The 24,194-nt window shown below is 32.2% G+C and overlaps 2 protein-coding genes and 1 long non-coding RNA gene across 4 annotated transcripts in view; 1 reads left to right on the forward strand and 2 right to left on the reverse strand.

Moving 5' to 3' along the window:
- Nucleotides 1–962: 962 nt before the first annotated feature.
- Nucleotides 963–7,305, reverse strand: si:ch73-264p11.1 (uncharacterized protein LOC100000923 homolog). Its single transcript, XM_051098846.1, has 4 exons — nt 6,974–7,305; nt 3,605–3,668; nt 3,280–3,460; nt 963–3,118 (listed from the first exon to the last, which is right to left on the reverse strand). The coding sequence occupies exons 1-4, from the start codon at nt 7,105–7,107 to the stop codon at nt 3,075–3,077; spliced, it is 423 nt and encodes a 140-aa protein (XP_050954803.1). The 5' UTR covers nt 7,108–7,305; the 3' UTR covers nt 963–3,074.
- A 3,301-nt stretch (nt 7,306–10,606) lies between these two features.
- On the forward strand, nt 10,607–23,158 carry plcxd2 (phosphatidylinositol-specific phospholipase C, X domain containing 2). Its single transcript, XM_051097862.1, has 4 exons — nt 10,607–11,006; nt 15,968–16,434; nt 20,393–20,634; nt 22,761–23,158. The coding sequence occupies exons 1-4, from the start codon at nt 10,907–10,909 to the stop codon at nt 22,912–22,914; spliced, it is 963 nt and encodes a 320-aa protein (XP_050953819.1). The 5' UTR covers nt 10,607–10,906; the 3' UTR covers nt 22,915–23,158.
- Nucleotides 12,673–24,194, reverse strand: part of LOC127155561 (uncharacterized) — a 32,076-nt gene continuing 20,554 nt past the window's right edge. For both annotated transcript variants that reach the window (XR_007825616.1, XR_007825617.1), the window contains 4 exons: nt 18,896–19,002; nt 16,336–16,413; nt 15,949–16,263; nt 12,673–13,103 (listed from right to left, as the gene is read on the reverse strand). This is a non-coding gene — a long non-coding RNA (uncharacterized LOC127155561). The remainder of the gene's footprint in view (nt 13,104–15,948; nt 16,264–16,335; nt 16,414–18,895; nt 19,003–24,194) is intronic.

Raw genomic sequence — 24,194 nt, forward strand, 5'->3', positions numbered from 1 at the left:
TATTAAGTTAATAATTAAAAGTTTATTAAAAGTTAATAATAAATAATTTACATTGTTATAAAATATTTATATTTTGAATAAACACTGTACTTTTTAAACTTGTTATTCATGAAAGAATCCTGAAAAAAAAAAAAAAAAAATCACAGGTTTCAAAAAATATTTGGCAGCACAACTGTTGATATTATCCAACATTGATCATTCTAATAATAAATCCGCATATTAGAATGATTTCTGAAGGATCATGTGACACTTAAGACTGGAGTAACAGCTGATAAAAATTCAGCTTTTCATCACAGGAATAAATTCTATTTTAAAGTATGTTAAAATAAAAAACATTATTTTATATTGTAAAAACATTTTGAAATATTACTGTTTTTTTCTATATTTTTAATCAAATAAATGCAGCCTTGATGAGCATAAGAGACTTCTTTAAAGACTATTACAAGTCTTACTGACCCCAAACTTTTGAACGGTAGTGTAGATATATATAGATAGATATGAAAAGGACTTTGGTCATTCTAAACAGACGGAGTACTATTCTGTATACGTTATAAGCATTAGCTGTTGTTCCTTTTTGAGTCATCTGTATTTCAGATACCTTAGGCTATAATCGTCAGTATACAGTATACTGTCAGTAGTAAAAGTAAAATAAATATGTCTTTATTAAAAAGAGTGTTGTTGTCTGGTGTTTTTAAACAAGCCATCTAAACTATTGATATAAGCATTTCCCTACGAAGATTGTTTTAAGTCTCCCCCCAAGACTGGTCCTTTTCAAGTCAATTACAGTTGCATATGAATTGGAATAGTAAGATTGATTATGACTTGGTTAACTGCTAGTACATCAGACTAGTTCTTAAGAAAGTTTTACCATTGTGGCTTTGCTCATGCAACTGGCCCCTGCACTTTTTAAAGAACGTAACATATTTGATCATGAAGACACATGAGGCACTTGGAGAAATACATGCTAATCAAGTGATATATTTATTAAAACACCAACCAAACTTCAAATCAGACAGTCACATCAGACTACATTGTTTCCCGTCTTTGACCAAAAGGAACGGTGCAGTGGAAACTTTTTGACCGTCTCATGTGGGCCAACCTATTTTAAGTTGTGGTAAAGAAGACCGTATATATATATATATTTGAAGAGTTCAGATGCAAAACCAGCTAAAAGTCATCTCGGTCAAAAATGAAATAATGATACTGAGTTAATGCTCCTGACACATATTATACATCCATCAAATACTTTTACTTCAAACTCGCTAAATTCCAGCCTCAGCACAATCAGAAGTACCAGTACTTACATAGAAACCTATACAAAGTAGCCAGAAAGAAACGCTCATTTTAAAGAAAAACGTCAGATGGATTTAGCTGGTTTTGCATCTGAACTCTTCATATACAGGTGCATCTCAATAAATTAGAATGTCGTGGAAAAGTTCATTTATTTCACTAATTCAACTCAAATTGTAAAACTCGTGTATTAAATAAATTCAATGCACGCAGTTTAAGTCTTTGGTTCTTTTAATTGTGATGATTTTGGCTCACATTTAACAAAAACCCTATCTCAACAAATTAGAATATGGTGACATGCCAATCAAAATACCTGCAAAGGTTTCCTGAGCCTTTAAAATGGTCTCTCTGGTTCACTAGGCTACACAATCATGGGGAAGACTGCTGATCTTACAGTTGTCCAGAAGACAATCATTGACACCCTTCACAAGGAGGGTAAGCCACAAACATTCATTGCCAAAGAGCTGGCTGTTCACAGAGTGCTGTATCCAAGCATGTTAACGGAAAGTTGAGTGGAAGGAAAAAGTGTGGAAGAAAAAGCTTTGAGAGGCTTGTCAAGCAAAACTGATTCAAGAATTTGGGTGAACTTCACAAGGAATGGACTGAGGCTGGGGTCAAGGCATTGAGAGCCAAATAATTTGTTGAGATAGTGAATTGGTGGGTTTTTGTTAAATGTGAGACAAAATCATCACAATTAAAAGAACCAGACTTAAACTACTTCAGTCTGTGTGCATTGAATTTTTTTAATACACAAGTTTCACAACTTGAGTTGAATTACTGAAATAAACGAACTTTTCCACAACACTAATTTACTGAAATGCACCTGTATATTTACATGTTAAAACCTAAAGACAGCACATTCATGGAACATAGCATAGGTCATTACAGACTCTGTTTATATTTATAAACTGTACATACAATATACAATATATACAATCAAAAATCTCTTCTTGTATCTGAGTTATGATAAGTTCATCAGACACACTTATCTCCCATCCAGGGGTGCGTTTCCCGAAAGCAACTATGGTCGTAAGTTCCGTCGTTGCCAATAGATTTCAATGGAACTAATGAACATAGTTAGCTAACGATGCTTTTGGGAAACGCACACCAGATTAGTATTACAATTCCAACCAGACTTTACTGACCAGTGACAAACAATGGAATTTAAAAGTCTGAGGTCACATTAAAAATCTAAAACCATGTTTTAGAATTTCTATAATGTTGTCAAATAAATAAACAATATTTAATATTTAGCACTATTTCTAGGACACTAAATCAAACATGTGACATTGGCCATGTGAACTCCTCTGTATATTAAATCATTGGCATTAAACCAATACCAAATACTAAAACATTCAGAAAACCATGTTAATCTTTCAATTCAGCTTTTCACTCAAATGACCGTGATAATACTATAATTCGCAATGAACAAATAACACCAAAATCCTATGAAAGCCCATTTCTGCTGCAGAATAAAAAATAAATAAAAAGGTACTTTGTCCAAACTGTGAGATAAAAATGTGCAATGACCTTTTTATTCCATAGCAGAAAACAGGCTTTCATAAAATTCACAGCATTACAGTATTAAAATTTAACATCCCCAATTTATGCATTTTCCACACATAAAAACATGCTAAAATGTGATTCAAGTAATGCGATTTCACATGCATTTCCCATATTTGAGGTGAAAATGCCAGAAAGTTCTTGGAAGCTGTAACAGCACATCTATATTATTCATACTGGCTGATCCAGTGATCCAATCAGATGGTCACATTGTGACTAAATCAGTCCGGCAGAACAACAACATAGTCCCCCGAGCAATCGACATCTGAGAGAGACGAAAACAAAAACGTTCACAGTTAATTTAGGTAAGGAGCAGTTTAGATTTCCTTCAAAGCTAAATGTAATTGTCTAATATTTTGTCACTGTAATGACTTCGGTAATGTCTCATGACTGCTAATGTTTTATGTGGTAACAGTCGACACTCACTTTCATAGTCATTGTCCTCATTAGGCACTAGTGGTCCAGCACTTTGCAAAGGCTGATCTTGAAACGTTTTTCTTTTTAGCGATCGGCGTAAGTGCGTTGCAAGTCCTTGATTCTTTCTCTTGTAATGATGAATAAGTTCATTCATTGTCTTGAAAAACTTCTCCTCTACACCTGAACTAGCCTGAAACAAATTGTGTATTGATTATATGATATAAATACATATAAATATAAATCATATTTGCTGGTAAACCAATGCAAATCAATAAGATTACGGCAGTAAATCAAAGTTTTTAAAGTAAAGAATATTTATTTCAATGAATTCTACCTGTAGAGTGAATTCCCCGTTGTGGGTTTGGAGGATCCTGTAAGTATAGACCACTTTTTGTTTGCTGTAAAAATGCATAAGCAAATTCATAAGTGGTTAATTTACATTCCATCTTAAACTTAAAATAATTCTGTGTCTTAAATTCATGAAGTCATGGCAATAAATGTTGCATGCACTGCAAAAAATGAATATCGTCAGTATTTTAGTTTTGTTTTCCAATACAATCAAGATTTACTACCAGTCAAAAGTAAGATTTTTAATGTTTTTTAAGTCTCTTTTGCTCACCAAGCCTGCATTTATTTGATCCAAAGTACAGCAAAAACTGTACAATTTTGAAATATTTTTACTATTTAAAAAAACTCTTTTCTATTTGAAAATTTAAAATGTAATATGTGTGATTTCAAAGCTGAATTTTTAGCATGATTACTCCAGTCATACGATCCTTCAGAAATCATTCTAATATTCTGATTTGCTTCAAAAAACATTAATTATTATTATCATCTTGAAAACAGCCGAGTAAAATTTGTTCCGGTTTCTTTGATGAATAGAAAGTTCAGAAGAACAACATTTATCTGAAACAGCATTATAAATGTCTTTATCATCACTTCTGATTAATTTAAAGCATCCTTGCAAAATAAAAGTATTAATTTCTATCATTTCTTTCATAAATAAATAGATAAATAAATAAATATTCTGACTGCAAGCTTTTGAATGGCATAGTGTATAAAAGCTTTTTATTTTAGTTTATTTATAATAAGATTAGAATGATTTCTGAAGGATCGTGTGACACTGAAGACTGTAGCAATGAGGCTCAAAATTTAGGTTTGATCACAGGAATAAATAAATTTTTAAAACATATTACAAACATATTTCACATTTTAAATAGTAAAATTATTTATTTTTTTTTAAATTAATGTTTTTGCTGTACTTTGGGGCAAATAAACGCAGGCTTGGCGAGCAGAACAGACTTTAAAAACATTGAAAATCTTACTGTTCAAAAACTTTTGACTGGTAGTGTACATGGTAAAGAAATTGCCCCTTTTTGAAATGACAGTATGGTTGTGATAAACCCTGATAACAGTATCATTTTGTATATTAATCTGTATATTCTTAGAAGACACTTTCTTAGTAAAGAGACCTTCAGTAAATGTAATGGTATATTTTGGTTGAATCTTAGATTGACTGATATGACTTTCAGTTCTCTTTTCATTAAGTTTTTTTAGACACAACAAAGTTAAGATGTTCCCAGGCAGAAATAGACTTCTAGAGAAAATACATTTGGAGAAGTTCAGTCTTAGCATATACTGTCTGAAAACATTCAAACTCTAACACTTATCCATCAAGAAATATACAATCGCACAGGATTCGTTCTTGAATTGTAGTGGAATGTAACATAATGCATGTCTTGAGACACCTTTTTTCAAAGTTGAACTACTCCTAACTGGACAGTGTATTAAATGCACGCTTCAGCACATGAAGCAATGAAAACTATGCAATGAATGCTAATCGTCCATATTGTTGAATGTAGCCTATCTAAACAAGCAAGATTTGCAGGAACACATTCGTTGTGAATGGCCAGAGAATATACAGACTATACAGCATATTGCTCATGTTTCACTGAATGGCCCCTGGCCCCTAAATATACAATAGACACTTTTATTGTAGTTTCCAATTCATAGTCTAGCTTTTATCAGTTTATATATGTTGTACACTGCATAGCCTGTCATCTTTTCTCTACTGTGTGAACTTATCTACAGATCTACCAGTTCTCTTTTTCCACTGACACAAGCCACTCATTTCCTCTTTTTATAATTCTGCATTAGATAAAAGCATGTGAAACTTACCTAAGGCATCTAATTTATCATAGTTTAATACCTGTTCTTCAGGAAGTTTACAAGTTGGATGGAAAATATGTAAATACATATTGTATTTTTGTCTTGAAGATAAATTAGAATCAGCATAACGAAAAACAAACAAACATCTGGTAAAAAACAGCACAGCTTACCATTAACACATCACGTACTACAATAAATAATAAAAACGTGATTTTTAATAGAAGAAGTGTGAAAAGGCACTTCCGTATATTATCCTGAAGATCAAATGGTAGAGCATGGCGCCAGTATGAGTTTGATTCCCAGCGTACTGAACTTACATGAACTCACAGCATGCGTCAGTTTTCTTGGATAAAAGCACCTGCCAAATGTGAAACCTTGCTGAGAAAACTGACGTAAAATACTTTATACTTTCTACACGCATCACTTTTTTCTGGTTTGTGCATCTGCCTTTGAAATACACGGTTCAAACTGACCAAACACACAACATAATTGTAATCCAAATTTCGTATGCGCATTCTACACATTCCGTATGCAGGCATTTTCATGACCCTGACAAAAAGTCTGAAAATTTTAAGAAAAACATTGGTTTCAAAGCACTACCAGCAACTGTCAAAACTGAACCGCAACACAGAAACTGGAGAAATTTAGAAATAATACTGGGATGAAAAAACTTTACAAATTAAACATTCTCTGCTTTGCGACCCTGGACGACAAAACCAGTCATAAGGGTCCATTTTTTAAAAAAAAATTGAGATTTATACATCATCTGAAAGCTGGATACATAAGCTTTGTTATGATATTTGGCCAAGATACAACTATTTGAACAAATGGAATCTGAAGGTGCAAAAAAAAAAAAAATCCAAATATTGAGAAAATCACCTAAAGTTGTCCAAATGAAGTTCTTAGCGATGCACATTACTAATTAAAAATTAAGTTGCGATACATTTACGGTAGGAAATTCACAAAATATCTAATGGAACATGATCTTTAATTAATATCCTAATCATTTTTGGCATAAAAAAATGTCATTTTGATCTACACAATGTATTTTTGGCTACTGCTACAAATATACTCGTGCTCCTTATGACTTATGATGGTCCAGGGTAAGAAATATTCTCCTTATTATATATATAATAAGATATATAAAATAATTTTAGGTAATTATGCATATATTTTCTGTCCCAGTAATGGCGAATAAAATCTCTGGGATTTATATTGACTTACATACTTAGTTCCTAACAGCAGCTAGTAAATAGCTACTGCATTTAATACTAATAATGTGTGATATGCAAAATATAGATATTTTTCTCAACACTACCGGCTGTCAATACTTCTTTTCTGACGGTGCCAGGTAGTAAACTAATTAAAAAAAAAAACGTAGAAAATCAATTTAAGCCATCTTTTAGTTTCAAATCATTCATTTAATCTAATAGTGGCAAGGAAATTGAATTAAACGGGGGATTATATCATAAAGAACACATTATTCTATGATTCCTTGATCATCAATAGTGTAAATAAATAGATAAATACTCACTACACACAAAGGCAGAGAGCTCCCTGAATGGTTTCGCTGTCCCGAATGAGGTATGTTCCATCCCGTCCTTTCTTGCCGAGCAACTCCTCACATCTTTGCTTGGTTATAGGTCCATGATACGATGGATGATCCATGTTTTACATCGCACGTGTGAGAAGCGCGTTGTCACTGCTGTTCTTTGCTCAAATTATACTAATACGTCACGTCTGCTTCCGCAAGTCCACAATTAACTTAATGGAGATAATCTTCCTTTATGCCCACGCTCAGAAATTCTGATACACAGCAAGATAGTCTGAACATCTTTCCGTCTGCGGCTATGCTGCACTCGCAGATCTACTAATGTCACACAGGAAGTCGATTTGCGCGTGTGCTTTTGCTTACTAGTTGGCTAGTGGTCAAAGTAAGTGTAACTTAATGTTAAACTTAAAAAGTGTTTGTGAGGTGACAATTTAAGCTCTGTATACGCCACATAACGTTTTATTATTCGACTTTATCTTTGCTGAAATAATAATAATAATAAAAATAGTCGGATGCAAATAGGAAAGTAATCGCTTCATTCTAAAAAAAACTTTCGAGCTTCCAGGTTCACATTCAAATTAAGTTTTTAGTTATTTAAACATTCGTATCGTATGTAAGATAACTCTTATTTGAAATCTCAGTTTATGTACAACTGAATGAAACGTTCTTGCCATAAATTAAAAACATCAGATACAGATACATTTCTGTAGTACTATTTTAGATACTTCTCTATTTCTGGCGAAAACACAGCTATTACATTATCTGTACATTTTTGTTCTGGAAGTGAACTTTAAGACTACCTGTTTATTTCTGTTCAAATTTATTACTTAATTTCATTTAACACATTTTATCGCCCCTCATATTTCATTGAACATTTCATTCTCACTCTCAGATTTTATTGAGCACATTTATCTCCCCCAAATTTCATTGAACATTTCATTCTTTCCTCTAGCTGAACCCCCGAAACCCCCTCAGGGGGTTATGTTCATCCCCAATAAATTGTCAAATACATACACCGAAAACAGACAGTCCTAGCAGGTGAAAGAGTTGAGATCCATTCCTCTTTTTTAGGGTCTTCTGGGGCCCTGTATTGCTGCAAACAAACCACATGTGTCTTCCTCTGGGCTTTTTGGTTTTTGGGTTGCTAGTTTTCCTTTTACTTTGGTCTTGCTTGCCACGTAAACGTGTGTCACTTGTGAGGTGGAAGCTTGACCTCTTACTTGTGGTAGCACGCTCATGGATGGGTATATCTACCAGGTCGACAAAGCACATGTGGACGGGGATCTTCTTTGGGCAGGTGAGCTTTGAATGGTTTCCCCAGGCCAAAATAAACATTTTTGCTGTCGTAAAGAAATGGCCAGATATTAAAGCTTAAATACCAATAAGTATATATTACCGCAGTTTCCAACAGAAATGACTATAGCTATACTTTATTAGCGCCACTCAGGGGACATTTCACGTTGAATATTTCAAGAAACATACATGGCTCCAAATTTGGTTTCTGGACGTAACAAGCTTGCTCGGTAGCTCAGCTGGCATGCAATTGGACTTGGGTACGAATCCCGTGAAAAACATGACTCACGATGAAAGACGAACACTCCTTTAGGGCCACCTAGTGGACATTTTACATCGAATATGTCACGAAACGTACATGCCGGTATGTATTTTGCATCTTGCGAAAGAGTTCTCACAGGTACACTACCGTTCAAAAGTTTGGGTTCAGTAAAACTTGTAATAGTCTTTAAAGAAGTCTCTTATGCTCATCAAGGCTGCATTTATTTGATTAAAAATATAGAAAAAAAGAGTAATATTGCAAAATGTTTTTACAATATAAAATAATGTTTTTTATTTTAACATACTTTAAAATAGAATTTATTCCTGTGATGAAAAGCTGAATTTTTATCAGCTGTTACTCCAGTTTTAAGTGTCACATGATCCTTCAGAAATCATTCTAATATGTGGATTTATTATTAGAATGATCAATGTTGGATAATATCAACAGTTGTGCTGCCAAATATTTTTTGGAACCTGTGATTTTTTTTTTTTTTTTTCAGGATTCTGTCATGAATAACAAGTTTAAAAAGTACAGTGTTTATTCAAAATACAAATATTTTATAACAATGTAAATTATTTATTATGAACTTTTAATAAACTTTTAATTATTAACTTAATACATCCTTGGTGAATAAAAGTATTAATTTCTTAAAAAAAAAAAAAAAGAAAGAAACAATAAAAATGTACTGACCCCAAACTTTTGAACGGTAGTGTACGTTTTCACCATGAGATCATTTTGGCATTGGCTCTATTGTTTATAATACATTAACAATAAAATCTTTTACTTGCTTTTGAAACTTTATTTGAACTAAATATTATTGCTTATATGTATTTTACGTCATTTTAAAAGCTATTGTTCACTTACTACTATGCCAACTACTGACATCCCTACTATGGAATATCTCAGTCAGTAGACTTATTGCATAGTCTCGGTCCATTTGAGATGAATTGATTGAGTGAATTACTCAATGACGCAATCGCTTGTTACCTCTTTCCGGCGTAATAAATCTTTTTAGTGAAATGATTCAAAAGATTTGAGTCACTGAGAATCAAAACCACTATGTCGGGTGCAAAATATGCAGAAGACTAAATTATTTAATTAAAGGGGTCATCAAATGCCCATTTTCCACAAGTTGATATGATACTTTAGGATCTTAATAAAAAGTTTATAATATACTTTGGTTACAAATTCTCAGTGGTAGTGTAAAACAACACCCTTTTTACCTTGTCAAAATGAGCTCTGCAAAAATCATCCCATTCTGAGGGATTGTTTCTTTAAATGCAAATGAGCTCTGCTCGCCCCGCCCCTCTCTTCTCTCTGTGGAGTGAGGTGCTGCTCTGAAAGATTGTTTACTTTAGCCACATTTAGCGCGTTTAACCATGAAACTTGCTAACTAGCACGTTATTAGGAAAGGTGATTGCAGAGATTCATAAAAAAACCCTTATACTGACTTCTGTTGTAGGTAAAGCTGGATCACGAATGATTTGCGTGAACATAGACGCATTTATGTAGATCGGGAGGCCCATTCCCTTCACAAACAAACTTAATCCACTGCATCTTCAGCGGCTCAGATGTCGGGAGTAAATGATGACCACTATGTTCATTATTACATCCAGCAACAAAACACCTCAATCGCTCAACTGGAGATATTCTTGTCCAACTTACATTCCTGCTCTGGCATCGAAACAATGGAGGTCGGACTGTTACAGCTGATCTGAGGTAAGACGCTCATGTCAATCAAGTATCGTGAGAGCGGCATCTGAGAATGGCTCGATCTGAAAAAAAGAGATATTATTTTTACAGATTAATTAAAAAGCACTGCATGGATTTTTATCATTATAGGGTAGATGTGTACATACACTGCCAACACACATTAATGTTCAAACAACATGTAAAAGTTAATTTATCCACTGATCACACTCATTGGTGCGGTCCATAAGTCAAAAGTGAATGTCTAAACCGCCATGCTCTTAAAACTTTACAATATCCACTTGAAGGTACTGAAGGTGAAGTGTCCCATCTGTTACCTGTCTAATGGAGAGGGAGAGGGCGGGGATAATCAGCCCTGACCAAGACGTTTAGACTCCAGCAGGGAAGCGGGGAGGAGGATAAGGATTGTAATTTGTGTTTAAGAAGATTAACTTTGTAGAAGAGCTCGCTCTCCATCTGCAGTCTGCCTCACGCATCCAGTGATGTTACAATGACTAAATCATTGTTATCTTGATTCAAATCGTGCGTTGATGACCCAACTGACCGTAATGATTTCGCGGGGGTTACCAAGCATTGCTGGATTGGCTTGGCCTAGATGTGTGTTGAATTGGCATCGTGAATGTTAGAGCTGAAACGCTTTACTAGAGGAAATGAAGACACGACCGATAGGAAACACTTCCAACGCCGACTGGATGGGCTCCCTGTGCCCTGCCCTCACATCCATGCCCCTCAAACACCTGGCGGTTCCTGGTGAGAGGAGATCTTTACCTTTTTGACATTTAACTGAAATCAAATAAGATACTACAATGTAGGTACAAGTAAAACAAGGTATTATTTTACATTTATAGCTATTTTATTCTAATGCTATGATTTGTTACACTGCAAAGACAACAAAGAGGATAAAGTATAAACTGTGACTGTTATTACATAGCATTTTCTCGACACATTAGCGAAAACATATTAGCCCTGTTTCCATTTTCTTGCTGTATTAACAATATTTATATTAATATTTTGATAATTTATTATTATTCATATATTATTGTTGTTGTTATTATTATTATTAGTAGTAGAATCTATTTAATATTACATTCATTAAATTGTTCATTTCATTTAAATACATAAATATTAATATTTATAATATATTATATATTTGATAAAGTATTATTATTTATTATTAATAATAATAATAATTATTATTATTAGTAGTAGTAGTAGTATTTGTATTACATTCATTAATTGTTCATTTTAATTAAATATATAATTATAGCAATATAAATACCATATATGTATCAATATAGATAGCTAGATGTTAGATAGATATATATAATACATAATTATAAATATGCAAATGCAAAATTTATATATAATATATATTTATATATTACATATTATATTTATATACCTTTTATACATTTATAAATATTATATAAATAACAAAATATATGTAAAATATTTAATTCATATGAATTATTTTATAAATAACATTTTAAAATAAATATTTTATTAATATATTATGAATATGAATATTTTGATAATTTATTATTATTAATTATTATTTAATTATTAGTACTAGCAGCAGTAGCTGTATTTATATTACATGCATTAATTGTTTGTTTTAATTAAATGTATATTTGTAAAAATATAAATACATCAATAAATAATTAATATGCAAATGTAAAATCTATATAATATACATATTTAGATATTACATATATACATTTTGATACTTTTTATACATTTATAAATACTATATAAATAACATTAAATATATCATATATATAACTATTTTATTAATATTAATATATAAATATTGTTTTGATTATCATTATTATTATTAATTATTATTAGTAGTAGTAGTATTTATATATTACATTCATTAATTGTTAATTTTATGAAAATGTAATTATATAAATATAATTAAATAAATAATTAAATAATATTCAAATGTAAAATGTATGTGTAATTTATATATATATATATATATATATATATATATAACATAAATATTTTAATATTTTTATAAATAGTATATAAATAACATTAAATATGATAAACACGAACATTTTGAATATATAAATATTTTATTTACATTAATATATGATACATATTCATATTTTGACAATGTATAATTTTTATTAAATATTAATTAGTAGTAGTAGTAGCAGTAGTACTGTTTCTTTAATATTACACTCATTAATTGTTCGTTTTAATTAAGTATATAATTATATAAAATAAATAATTAAATTATTTATGTAGACATAAAATTTATATATCACATATATTTATATATTACATTTATTTTTGGTACTTTTTATATATTTATAAATATTATATTAATAACATTAAATATATCAGAAATATTTTATTTATATTACTATTTATATTTAAATTTTTTGACATAAAATCCACCCTTATTAAAAAAAAATGCTAAACATAATAAGTAAATAAATAAATAAATAATATGGTGTCATAATAAAATCATAATCCTTTCAGGATGTTAATTCTTTAAGTACAAATATGTGTCTCCCATTTTTGGTCAATTTGTTCAATTCAATTCAATTCAAATTTATTTGTATAGCGCTTTTCACGATACATATCGTTGCAAGGCAGCTTTACACCAAATTGACATTTTTACAATATATGTAGTAGTAGCTTGATGTACATATGGAAGAGATGTGTGGTAAAGATCAATTAATGACATAATCAAACAGACAAAAAACACTATAAATTAGTAGCAGAATTCGGTAGTGCTGTATGTTTTCAGGGTTGGCATCATCTGAAGTCCTCTGTGGGGTTGGCATCATCTCTTCTTAAGTGTTCTGGATCCACACTGGAGCTTGTAAATTCCTAGTTATCATGGGATGTCAATCCCATGGCAAAAACAGAGAACAAATAGGAACATAATTAGCATAGCTGCTGTTCAAACTAAGAAAAGGAAGATTTGTTAAACCAGAGCTAAAAGATTAATAATGAACATTTGATCAGATATAGCTGCAGGAATAGTTTATGAGATGCATTATTTGAATGCTTGGCTAAAAAGATGTGTCTTTAATCTAGATTTAAACAGAGAGAGTGTGTCCGAACCCCGAACGTTATCAGGAAGGCTGTTCCAGAGTTTGGGTGCCAAATGCGAAAAAGCTCTACCTCTTTTAGTGGACTTTGCTATCCTAGGTACTACCCACAGTCCAGAGTTTTGCGACCTTAGGGAGCGTGATGGATTGTAGCGTGGTAGAATACTAGTTAGGTACGCAGGAGCTAAACCGTTAAGTGCCTTATAGGTAAGAAGTACTATTTTGTAGCTGATGCAGAACCTAATAGGTAGCCAGTGCAGAGACTTTAAAATTGGGGTAATATGATCATATTTTCTTGACCTGGTAAGGACTCTAGCAGCTGCATTTTGGACTATCTGTAGCTTGTTTATTGAAGATGCAGGACAACCACCTAGTAGTGCATTACAATAGTCCAGTCTAGAGGTCATGAATGCATAAATTAGCTTTTCTGCATCAGAAACAGGTAACATGTTTCGCAGCTTGGCAATGTTTCTAAGATGGAAGAATGCTGTTTTTGTAACATGTGAAATATGATTTTCAAAAGACAAGTTGCTGTCTAATATAACACCCAGACTTTTGACTGTAGTGGAAGTAACAGTTCATCCGTCTAGTTGTAAATTGTAAGTCAAAAGATTCTGTGTATTGTTTTTAGGTCCAATAAGTAATATCTCTGTCTTATCTGAATTTAATAGCAGAAAATTATTGGTCATCCAATCTTTTACATTTTTAACACACTCTGTTAACTTCGATAATTCAGAAGTTTCATCTGGTCTTGTTGAGATATATAGTTGAGTATCATCAGCATAACAATGGAAAATAATCCTAGCTTTCTAATAATATTATAATTTTGTAGTCGATCTATTAGTATGTCATGATCTATAGTGTCGAACGCAGCACTAAGATCAAGTAAAACTCGCAATGAGATGCAGCCTTGGTCTGATGCAAGAAGCAAGTCATTAGTGATTTTAACAAGTGCAGTTTCTGTGCTGTGATGGGGTCTGAAACCTGACTGAAATTCTTCATAGATATCATTTTTTTGCAAGAATGAGCACAGTTGAGCAGATATAACTTTCTCTAAAATTTTAGACATAAATGGAAGATTAGAAATGGGTCTGTAATTTGCCAGTTCACTAGGGTCTAGTTGTGGTTTCTTAATAAGAGGCTTAATAACCGCTAGCTTGAATGGTTTAGGGACGTGACCTAAAGATAACGATGAGTTGATAATATTGAGAAGCGGTTCTTCTGCCACAGATAACAATTCTTTTAGTAATTTAGTGGGTACGGGATCTAATAGGCATGTTGTTGGTTTAGACACAGTGATGAGTTTATTTAACTCTTCCTGTCCTATAGCGGTAAAGTACTGCAGTTTTTCTTTGGGTGCGACGAAAGAAGTTGACATATTAGACGCAGTATAATCTACATTGGTTATTGTATTTCTGATGTTATCTATTTTATCAGTGAAGAAATTCATAAAGTCATTACTATTAAACTGTAAAGGAATATTTAGATCAGGTGGCGTCTGGTTATTTGTTAATCTAGCCACTGTGCTAAATAAAAACCTTGGATTGTTTTGGTTATTTTCTATGAGTTTGCGGATATGCTCGGCCCTAGCAGCTTTTAAAGCCTGTCTGTATCTGGACATACTGTTTTTCCATGCAATTCTAAAAACTTCCAAGTTAGTTTTTCTCCATTTGCGCTCAAGATTGCGAGTTTCTTTCTTGAGGGAATGGGTATTACTGTTGTACCATGGAGCAATACGTTTTTCTCTAACTTTTTTCAATTTGATGGGGGCAACAGCTTCTAACGTATCGGAGAAGATGGTGCCCATATTGCTAGTCATTTTGTCTAGATCCTGTGTATTAATGGGTACACAGAGCAGTTGAGATAAATCAGGCAGGTTATTTGTAAATCTATCTTTGGTGGCTGGAACAATAGTTCTGCCAAGACGATAACGCGGAGCCATGTAGTTAATATCAGTGATACGCAGCATGCACGATACAAGGAAATGGTCAGAAACATCATCACTTTGAGGTACGATATCTTTATCAGTAAGATCAATTCCATGCAATATAATTAAATCTAGCGTATGATTAAAACGATGAGTGGGCCCGGTGACATTTTGCTTGACTCCAAAAGAGTTTATTAGGTCAGTAAACGCAAGTCCTAACGCATCATTTGTTTTATCAACGTGAATGTTAAAATCTCCGACAATTAGCACTTTATCAAAATTAACCAATAGTTCTGAAAGGAATTTTGCGAATTCTTTTAGGAAATCTGTATATGGCCCTGGTGGTCTATACACAGTAGCTAAAACAAGAGATAGGAGAGATTTCTTTTGCATATCTGGCAGAGTAACATTGTTTTCTGAGTAACACTGAGAATATCACTATATATTGTTGCAACACCACCACCACGACCACTCTGACGGGGCTTATGCTTATAGTAGTAGTTTGGTGGAGTAGACCCATTTAGACCAATATAATCATTAGGTTTTAGCCAGGTTTCGGTTAAGCAGAGTACATCAAAATTATTTGTCACTACTATTAGAGGACATTACTATTAGATCCTGTCAATTTTGTTAATAATCTAACAAACAACTTGGAGTGTCAGCTAAATGAAGTGTAGAACTGCCTTGATGCTACCTTTATGCTCATGCTCCAGGTTCTCATGATTCCTTCAGCTTCTGGGTGGATGAGCAAGCTCCAGTCGGTCCAGACCAGAAAGCATACGTGAAGCACCTGGCTGCGATATTTCGCTTTCTAGCCAAGAAGGTGATGAAGAAGTGGTCCATGACTCAAAACCTCACTTTCAGAGAACAGCTCGAGGGAGGAATACGCTATTTCGACCTGCGTGTTTCCTCCAAACCGGGAGAACCAGGCCACGAGATCTACTTCATACACGGGCTGTTTGGACACAAAGTACGCGATGGCCTTATTGACATTAACAGTTTCTTAAACCTGCACAAGAAAGAGGTTGTTTTTTTAGACTTCAACCATCATTATGCAATGAGCGAAGAGCATCATCTTTACCTAATCAAGATGCTGAAGGACGTGTTTGGTCACAAGCTCTGCAAGATTGACGTGGTGGAGGACATCACTCTCAACTACCTGTGGGAGAACAAGTACCAGGTGAGCATGTAATGATGATAGTAACAATGGCTTTACATAAAGATTACAAATTTAAATGGGTTTTGACGAAATGAGAAAACAGCAAACAGCAAACATTGATGGAAAGTGTTGGCGGAAAGACGCTTTTAGATCAGCATTAGATTAATCTGCATGATATATAAATAAACTGTGAGAACTTGTGATAACAGCTACTACCCTTAGATGAAGGAAAAAACAGAGACACTCATTTTACACTTTAAAAAGATTCAAGTCTACGTCATAGCTATGAGTGATCAGTCAAACTGAAACTAGCTAAAAACAGCTGTCAAAAACTGGAAAACAGTTTTTCCTGTTACCGAAACAAATGCTTGTTCTCTCTCACTGTGTCAGATACACAAACTCATACACATGCTGTTTCTGGCTAGAGCTTCTGACAAAAACTTGATATTTTAGTTTGTTGTTAGAGAAATGTGTATCTGATCTGTACTTGCATCAGCACTATAAATGAGATATGGAAATAAGTGTAATTTTTTGTGTGGGTTTGCTCTTTACTATAAAACGAAACCTGAAGTTCTGACTGTTTTGTTACCAATTTGTTGTTTCCTGTGTTATTTTAGTATCCTTGAGATATTATTATTATATAATAGTTTTTATTTATATTAAGTTTTTATTATAACATTCATAATCATTTTATATTTTATAAAATATTCATTTTTATTTTAAGTAATGAAAATTCTTTTTTGGTTTTAGTTTTACTTTTAGTTTAAGTTCACTATAATAACCTTGGTTGTCGGAACTAGTGCTGACAACTCTTTGTGTGTCTGTGGTGCGTTGCACCAGAGGTCAGCTATTCCTGCTGTGTACTGACCCTAATCACTATAGGATTAATGTCTCACCTTCATTCCGATGGAGACAGACAAGTGTACAAATGGCAAAAACTGGACAGCAAAATCCTTGTAAGAGCACGAGTCATATTTCACCTTCTTTGGTTCTATATATATAAGGTTCAAGTAGATTTTTACATTTTGAAAAAAAAAAACAAAGAAAAAAAAGCCAAATGATTAAGGCCTGTTAGAATCACAAAAAAATTTAAAAAGTCATGGGGCCTTCGAATATTGTTTGAATATAGTCAAAATGGTGGAGAAAAACCTTTCTTGGCTGTTGTGGGTGCTTACTATGTGCTTGCTAATGTGCAAGGACAAGGTGTAAGGTTTTATCACATTGTAAAGTGGTTTCTAGTGTGTTTTTGAGAGGTTCCTATATGCATACTTGCTAGAATCAACATCTACTGACTAAGTGTAATTCTAGACTAAGTGTAATTATGTCTCAAGTGAGATTTTTTTGGTCAATTTTTATCCACAGGAAGAGTAATACCACACCTCTCCTTAAAGGGAAAGTCCATCAAAAAATGAAAACTCTCATCATTTACTATCCTGATAGCACAGGTATGTGCTATTTGACATCTGTAGACGTCTATCTGATGTGCATTTACATCTCCAAGACATATTTTTTAGATTGTTTGCTCATCTGCAATACATCTATAGGACATTTCTGATCAGATGACAAACAGATGTCTATTAGATGTCTTTAAGATGTTTATGATTTAGAATGTATGTAAAAACTGACATCTTACAGACGTCTGCCAGATGTTTGTGCACTGCAGATGCTTTCCAGATCAAGTGATCTTTAACAGTGTGCTATCTGGGATTTAGTTTCAAACTTGTATGACTTTCCTTTCTCCGTGAAAAATGTAGATGTCACTCTATAGATTTTTTTTTTCACACAGCAATTCCGGAACATACACAGATAATGTGTCCCGTGATTTGTCCTGGAATCGTTTGATTTTGGCTCATTCACACTGCCAGTGATTTTCTGGAATCTGTGCATGCATTCACACACAACCAGTAAAGTTCCCGTAAAGACACGTGATATTTGGATGTGACTTGTAATGCGATGCGTACCGTTAAAATGGCGAACGATTTCAGCTTCAGAGCGGATAGTGAGAGTTGATAGTGAGAGTTATTCCCGGTATCAATCCCGGAACGTGTTTGCGTTCACACAAAAGGGACCGGCAATTTTCCCGGAATCAACGTGCAGTGTGAAAGGGGCTTATGAAGCTTTAATAATAATATTTTATAATACTATTATTTCTACTACATTTATATATATACAGTGGGTACGGAAAGTATTCAGACCCCCTTAAATTTTTCACTCTTTGTTATATTGCAGCCATTTGCTAAAATCATTTAAGTTCATTTTTTCCTCATTGTACACACAGCACCCCATATTGACAGAAAAACACAGAACTGTTGACATTTTTGCAGAATTATTAAAAAAGAAAAACCGAAATAGTGACATTGTTTACAAGCTTTAGCTTTTTGTTTAAGCTAATTGACGTCTTTCCTCGTTTGAAACACTTATTTAGCGATTGGATTATACAGGATACAGATTTCGGTAGGTTGTACTGTTTCTTTTAACATACCTTGAGATGTTTTTTCATGTTTATTTCCTGCTGAAACTGTATCAAAGCGCAGGAGATGATCAGTTCACACTGCTTCTCTTGAACTGAGGTGCTACGGCAATCTGTCACTCCACATTAAACAGCACCAAAACAGAATTTATTGTTTTAATACTGTAATAAAACAGACAGAATTTGAAATCTGAGACTTTGCTTCACATCAAAACTAACAAAGCACAAAGCTGATTGCAATTTATTGAATGGGAGGTGCACTAAAATTTTCTGTTGGTTAAATGAAAATAGCCTGATCGATTCTTTAAAGAATCAATATCGTTTCATAAAAATACAAATCTTTTAAAACTGAGAAATTGATCATTTTTACCTAGCCCTGTTTGTGTTCAGCAGAAGAAAGAAAGTCATGTTTTAAATGATACAAGGATGATTAAATGGTGAGATGACAGGATTTTCCATTGATTGTTCACTGCAGTTGTTTTGAATAAGTAACTTTGCAACTACATGTCAACTATTATTAGACTGCAAAGTACTAAAGTACTAAAATACTATAAAAAAGTATATATAAATATGAATACATACGATTAATTGTGATGAATCTATTTGACAGCACTAAATTATACAATTCAAACTAAAATGAATGTAAACTTAGCAGATTATTTTCATTTATTTTAAGTTGGGAGTACTAAAACAACTCAAATTAAATATTAAAATGTAATTCAAAATACTATCAAAAATCATATATACACATGTACATGTAAATATAAGTATATGTGATTTATATATAAGTAATATAGAAATATGAATAAATACAATTATTCATATGAATATGTGCGATTAATTGTGATTAATCGATTTGACGGCACTAAATTATAAAATTCAAACTAAAATGAACTGAAATACAATAAAGTGTAAAAGCATAAACTTATTTTAGCATATTATTTTCATTTACTTTAAGTTGGAGTACTAAAATAACTCAAATTAAATATTAAAATTAATTCTAAATACTAACAAAAATCATATATATAGGCTTATTTTATTTCAGGTAGTTTCATTCAGTTGAACTTTATGCACTAAATTAAAACTGAAATATGAATAAAAACTGTATTTACATATTAAAAAGAAACAAAAACTAATAAAAATGACAAAAACAATAAAATTACAAACATAAACTTTAAATAAAATTGACAAAGCAGAAAATTATTAGACTGCAAAGTTACTTAAAGTCAACAATTTCTATAAAGGGGACCATCAAAATTAAGTGTTACAGAATTTTCATTTTTGGTTGGACTGTCCCATTAATTTGCATAATTCCATTTATTATTTAAGACTGTATGAGATGAAGTTTAATTCTTCAATATGCTTTGTTCTGTAACTTTAAATATATATATATATGCTATAGCATGAATTTTGGAAGCAGCACTAATAATATCATCATCATTAGCACCCATCGTGCAATTTTAGAATAATGACTTATGCAGTCCTTCGCGTTTGTGTTTGCTTTCACAGGTCCTAGTGTTTTATCACCATCCATCTGCTGAGGGCTGTCCTGTGATGTGGCCTGGTAGTAAAATTCCTGCCCCCTGGGCCAATACCACAGATACCTCTAAGCTCATACAGTTCCTGGAAACAACTCTGGGCGAACGAGCCAAATACGGCAGCTTTCATGTGTCTCAGGCCATTTTAACACCACGTGTCAAGACCATCGCCAGGGGCCTGGTACGGGGGCTAAGAAACTACCTGGTGGAGAAGTGAGTATTAAAGTGGAGGAATGTGTCTTTCTCTCTATTAGTGCTGTCAAATTGATTAATCGCGATGAATCACGTGCAAAATAAAAGTTTGTGTTTACATAATATATGTGTGCGTACTGTGTACATTTATATGTTTATATAAATATACACATACATGTAAATATAAGAAATATATGTAATTTATATAATAATACGTATTATAGAAATATGAAGAAATACAATAAATTGTATGAATACATACGATTAACTGGATTAATCAATTTGACAGCACTAAATTATAAATTCCAAATTAAAAGGAACTGAAATACAATGCAATGCAAAAAGGTTGGAGTACTAAAATAACTAAATAAATAAAATATTAAAATGTAATTCAAAATACTATAAAAAAGTATATATAAATATGAATACATACGATTAATTGTGATGAATCTATTTGACAGCACTAAATTATACAATTCAAACTAAAATGAATGTAAACTTAGCAGATTATTTTCATTTATTTTAAGTTGGGAGTACTAAAACAACTCAAATTAAATATTAAAATGTAATTCAAAATACTATCAAAAATCATATATACACATGTACATGTAAATATAAGTATATGTGATTTATATATAAGTAATATAGAAATATGAATAAATACAATTATTCATATGAATATGTGCGATTAATTGTGATTAATCGATTTGACGGCACTAAATTATAAAATTCAAACTAAAATGAACTGAAATACAATAAAGTGTAAAAGCATAAACTTATTTTAGCATATTATTTTCATTTACTTTAAGTTGGAGTACTAAAATAACTCAAATTAAATATTAAAATTAATTCTAAATACTAACAAAAATCATATATATAGGCTTATTTTATTTCAGGTAGTTTCATTCAGTTGAACTTTATGCACTAAATTAAAACTGAAATATGAATAAAAACTGTATTTACATATTAAAAAGAAACAAAAACTAATAAAAATGACAAAAACACAATAAAATTACAAACATAAACTTTAAATAAAATTGACAAAGCAGAAAATCTAATTCTATGTATATACAGTATGAGATATCAGTCAGAGAGCTTGCGTGTTGGAATCATTTTAAAAACATCCACTAGGTGGCAGCACCAGCAACACTGCAAATTTGGTAAGTGGAGTCTGAGGAACCTTTCTTAAGGACAAACCCTTCTTGAGGACACAATGCAGGAGTCCATTAAGGTCCCAGTCTATCATTGGTCCCCAGCTGAAGAGGCCCCTCATAAAAATTCCCAGACCTGTTGAAATTCAGTGCTGGTTTTGATCCATCCATGCAGAACATTTACATATTATGTACATATAGTATACAAACTATATATTGTGTACTCTTTTGAGCATATCCTGTGAACTAAGGCTGTATGAATTAATAGGACAGAGTGGCATATATATGCAGAAGTATGGAGCCTTGTGCTGTCTTAGCGGACATCCTAGTGAGACAGCCGTCTCGGAGGAAGCTGTTTAATTCTGCTTGAGTGTGGAAGTTGGATTGTTTATTATTCTAGAATAAACACAGTCTGAGCTTCCCATTTCCTGGTTTTGTCCAGGCCACTGTTGTAGAGCTTGGGAAGTTTATTTCTAGTCAGAGCTGACTCGGCTGACCTGAAATAGAACTAACACAGCAATTGCTAATGCTTTAACAGCTCCCTGTAGACAAGTGAGGGTTTTGTCTATTCATTATTCATGCATTTATGCAAATGTTTAGTCTACCATTCAAAAGTCGTTGGTGGGATCTCTTATGCTTATCAAGTCTGTATTTACTAGATCAAAACACATGGTAAAATCAGTAATATTGTGAAATATTATTCTAATTTAAAGTAACTGTTTTCTATTTTAATATAGTTTAAAATTTAATTTATTCCTGTGATGCAAAGCTGAATTTTCTGAATCCTTCAGAAATCATTCTAATATTCTGACTTGCTGCTTAAGAAACATTTCTTATTATTAATATTGAAACCTTTTATGCTGCTTAAGATTTTTCTGGAATCCATTATATTTTTTCAGGATTTTTTAATGAATAGAAAGTTTAAATGAACAGCATTTATTTGATTTATCCATATGCATTATGTCTATTCTTACATGTGCTTCTGTTCTCTCACAGGAACCTTCCAACCATAATGACGTGGGTAGAAGCGCAAAAGCCAGGCGTAGATGGGGTTAATATCATCACTTCAGACTTCGTAGAACTAGTGGACTTCGCAAACACTGTCATTAAATTAAATAACCTCCTCATTCAGGATCGGTTAGGCTCATGACCTTTTCATTGACTGCCATAAAGACTGAAGGTGTGCTGACCATCAAGACCTTGTGATGAAACCTATGGTTATATGACTTCTAAATTGGCTATTTTATATATTTAATTCAACAGAGCTTTAAGTGCCATCAGTCTGATACCCATGTCTTGCTAATTTTGAAACTCAAAAGATTTTTTTTATTATTTCAACACCTGTTCACCTACACTTCAGGTATTGAAAGAAACTAATGTGATTTAGGATTAATTATAATGTAGAACATATTTTAAGAAATTTTAAATGTTTATTCTATATCGCAGTATCAGAGCAAGAACACACAGGGTCATTGAGAGTTTTGTTACATTATAAAAAAAGAAAGTTTCTCATATTTTTAATAAAATCTCAGTACTAGCAATGGCTCATGTGTATACCTGATGCGATCAACAGTTTCTGGTCTTTATTTGTGTTTGGAAGATGTGGGCCACGGTCATGGCAGGGACATTATTTTGACAGCCGGTGCAATACAATAAACAGTTTTTCTATTTTCCATTGCCTCGATTTTCTCAGAAATTGGTCAAAATAATAAACACCACCATGGTGGATATTAATTTATAACTTAAATAATATATTTTTTTCCTCATTGAAGTAATAAGACTGGGGTGTTTTTGACTAGTAAGTACATTCTGTATTTTTTTTATTGATATAAAAATTCTATTTATAAGTTAAAGTGTGACCCTGGACCGCAAAACCAGTCTATAAATAGCCACAAATACATATGGGTCAAAATCTATTTTTCTTTTATGCCAAAAATCATTGGGATATTAAATAAAGATCATGTTCCATGAAGATATTTTGTAAATTTCCAACTGTTAATATATCAAAACTTAATTATCGATTAGTAATATGCATTGCTAAGAACTTCATTTACACAACTTTAAAGGCGATATTCTCAATATTTTGTTTTTTTGGAACCCTCAGATTCCAGATTTTCAAATAGTTGTATCTCAGCCAAATACTGTCCTATCCTAACAAACCAAACATCAATGGGAAGCTTATTTATTTACAAAAAAAATATGACTTATGACTGTTTTGTGGTCCAGGATAACAAATATACATTGTGACCTTAATTTTGATTTTTCAGTGCTATTTTAATATTGTTTATTAATTAGTTTTTTCTATTTCTTTATATTTTAATATTTCTTTATTACTTCATATTTTTAGTATTTTAGTTTTTTCTATTTCACAAATTTTTATAAATATATTTTATTTTATTTCAGTTTTATTTAAATTAATGAAAATTATTT

This window comes from Labeo rohita, chromosome 24 (assembly GCF_022985175.1).
Source record: "Labeo rohita strain BAU-BD-2019 chromosome 24, IGBB_LRoh.1.0, whole genome shotgun sequence".
Lineage (NCBI taxonomy): Eukaryota > Metazoa > Chordata > Actinopteri > Cypriniformes > Cyprinidae > Labeo > Labeo rohita.